The sequence below is a fragment of the Crocodylus porosus genome, unplaced genomic scaffold (genome assembly GCF_001723895.1).
Source record: "Crocodylus porosus isolate Cpor-Errol unplaced genomic scaffold, CroPor_comp1, whole genome shotgun sequence".
Classification (NCBI taxonomy): Eukaryota; Metazoa; Chordata; order Crocodylia; family Crocodylidae; genus Crocodylus; species Crocodylus porosus.
In genome coordinates, this window is record NW_017728925.1 from 2,245,744 (window position 1) to 2,248,899 (window position 3,156).

Consider the following 3,156-nt stretch of genomic DNA (forward strand, 5'->3'; position numbering starts at 1 on the left):
CAGCATCGCATTGCAGGCTCATGTTCATCTTGTGGTCAATGATGACCCCCAAGTCTTTTTCTTCTGTAGTGCTAACCAACGTAGCACTACAGCATCTGATGAAGTGAACCTCTGTTCATAAAAGCTTGTGCTCCATATGGATCTTAGTTAGTCTATAAGGTGCATATTTACTGCACCTTCTGGCAATACATGTCCAAGAGCCTGAGATGTATGCAGAGGCTAAGGGGGAGTATCCAAGCAAGCTTCAGCCAGGATGTGTCATGTATATGGAGTTCTAATTTTTTTTGATCACGCGCTGACTGCTCCAGTTGCAGCAAGGGCAGCAGCCGCCCTATCTTTTATAAGGTTCAGACTCAGACCCAGCTGTCATGTCCTGGGTAGGAGAGAACAGCTCGTGGAGTCTGAAAGCAGCAGTCATTAGTGCCCTGTGTTGTCACACTAGCAGGCAGATCACTGCAGACTCTGCCACTGGCAGGGCAGGATACTAATGGCCTTCTAATTAGCACAGACCCATCTGTCTTCCCAATTGCACTGACGTGGGACCCCCTCCCTGGTCAGCAGGATAAGCAGTGAGCGGGGGGGGGGGGGCTGGGCTATCAGAACTGACTGGTCTCTTTTCATCTCTTCCTGCTCTTGTTTGGTTTTGCTTTTTCTTTCACTCAGGGCCTACAATGAAGTAGTCTCCTTGCACCTTGCTCACGGTCTAGTCCCTGAAACGTCTTCAGGTGGCCACCAAGGCCTGGGACACCCTCCTTTCCCATTTCTGCTGCCTGCCACACCTTTTAGGGGCCTTGCCCATGGGTTGGCAACAGCTTGGCTTGTCCCTGGGTATATTGTTGACTGTGACAACAAGGTCTCTCATGTTTGTGCCGCATGGCCCAGTGCCACAAAAAGGATGGGAAAGCTTTAGCAGCCTGAGTTGGGGCCATGTAGTGCTGACTAGCTTGTCTGAAGGGAGCTGTGTGCCCACCCCGATCGAGGGACTCCCGAGCTGGAGTGTGCCCGCCCCAGCTGAGGGAGTTTCCAGAGCTGACTGAGAGAAGAGCAGGTTATCTCCTCTGTGTGCTAGTAAGCAAGCTGGCTGTGCGTGCACCGAGCCAGAGTTGCTATGTCAGGAGGGAGGGACTTAATTGACCCTGGCTCGGAGAAAGTTAGAGCTAAATGTCGGTTACTAGGCAAAGAAACTCACAACAGGCTGGCCCTGCAGACGGAGCAGCGCTGGACTCCTGCTCACCGGGCCGCCTGGGCTGAGGAAGGAACGTGAGCCGGGCAGTGCCCCAACCGAGGAGATGCAGCAGCAACAGGCAAGGTGGGACAAGGGGCAGGGAGAGCTGCTCTCCCTGCTGGGATTTCTGATTGCACTTGCTAAACCCTGCTTCCCAGGGAGGTGCCCCTCAGCCTAAGCAACCTGGGATGTTGCTACTGCTGCTGCAAAGGGCTGTGGACAGGCTCTGGACAGGGCCAGAGGGCTCAGACCCCAACCCAGATGGAGCCAGGGGAGCCTCAACAGCCCATTCCTGAGTGCCCCATCTGCTACGTCCCCTACGACAACATTTTCCAGACGCCCTTGCTCCTGCCGTGTTCCCACACCTTCTGCCTGGAGTGCCTCTCCAGGTTGTGTGTCTTCCTGAAACAATCCCAGGCACTCCAGTGCCCTCTCTGCAGAGCCAGCGTGTCCATCCCCCACGGAGGGGTCCCCAACCTCCTGCCAAACATGGCTGTCATCACCCAGTTCCCTCCGTGGATGCAGACACTGCAGGAGGTCTGGCTGGATGGATACAAGCTCTGCTGCATCCAAAAGCCTCTGCCAAGTGGTCAAGTCAGTGCCAGCGAAGAAGACCCTGAGATGCTGATTACAGTGGAGCTGCTGCCCAACCCGGCTCCTCGAGATACCCACTTGGCAGACTTAATCCACGTCCACCGTCCCCTCCCTCTGTCCATGTGCAGACAGCTGTGCCATGCCCTGTGGGAGTATCGCATCAGGGTGTTTTGGGTCACAGTCCTGCTGGGCGTACTGACCGTTTTACTCATGTCACTGATTTACAAGTGACCGGACCCCTCGCACGGCAATGCCAAGCTGGGACCCAGCTGACAGAGCAGGCCCAGAGCAGCAGTCTCAGCAACGGGTGGAGCATCTAGCCATCCAACAGCCTCTGCTCATTCACAACATGGTGGGCTTGCCACCCCGCTCCCCTAGAAGAGACTGGGGCAAGGACCTCAAGCAATCTGATGACTGGATTTATTACTGGAATCACCTGGAAAGGGAATACGAGAAATTGGAGCCTCTCTGTTTCTGGGCTACAACTACTGGAGTAGCGCAGGCCTTGGCCACTTTGCTGGGCAGAAGGGTACTGCAGTCCCAGTGCTGGGTAGGTTTCCACATCCAGGGTTAGTCAGTCAGTCTGATGGTACGGAAGCCAAGGATGCTGCTTTTGTTTTGCCCAGGTCTTAGTTTGGTTCCAATGTGCTTCTGAGTTGCAGGCACTACAGGATCTTGGCTTTGGTGAATGAAGATACTTTCAGCATTTGAACAACATTTCCTCCAGAGAAGTACCATATTTATACACATGCACCCTTTCCCCCGCAAAATAGTGAACAAAAACCGAGGAGGTACATCTTCAGTGAGAACTTATTTCTGAGCAGTTTGATTAAAAGTATGTTTTGGTGTGTTCGTAGGTGAACTGATGTCATTACTTCACACGGGCTTACTGCCATTTCAGATTGTGAGCCCATGCTGACTGAATCAGTCTGGTAGCATATGTGAATACATGTGGTCATGAGTGGAACAACAGTTTTCTTTATTTTATAACTTGTTATATTAAATAACTTATGTTCAAGGAACAATCTTTTTTCTTCTTCATTCTGCTGCCTTCCCAGAACAACATGCACATCTTATTCAGGGGTGTGTGAATAAATATGGTATTACCCCAAAGCCTGAGCACTATTAGGAAGAGTTAGGGCATGGGCTGATTCCAGACTTCTGGATTCAGGGGAACTTCCTGAACAGAACTTTCTAATCCACGCTGGGAAAGGAAGGGGGACAAAAGCACACAGGCCCGTAGCAGGTAGGGGAAGAAAGTGGGTTTAGAAACATATGACATCAGCTGCCCAATGCACCAGATGCAGAGGGTTGTTAGAGGGCATGGATAGCGACGC

The 3,156-nt window shown here is 52.3% G+C and overlaps 1 protein-coding gene across 1 annotated transcript; it reads left to right on the forward strand.

Moving 5' to 3' along the window:
* The first annotated feature begins 987 nt into the window (after window positions 1-987).
* On the forward strand, window positions 988-2,583 carry LOC109314147 (RING finger protein 223-like). Its single transcript, XM_019541135.1, has one exon. It carries the CDS (start codon window positions 1,487-1,489, stop codon window positions 2,048-2,050), a length of 564 nt encoding a protein of 187 aa, XP_019396680.1. The 5' UTR covers window positions 988-1,486; the 3' UTR covers window positions 2,051-2,583.
* Window positions 2,584-3,156: the final 573 nt, after the last annotated feature.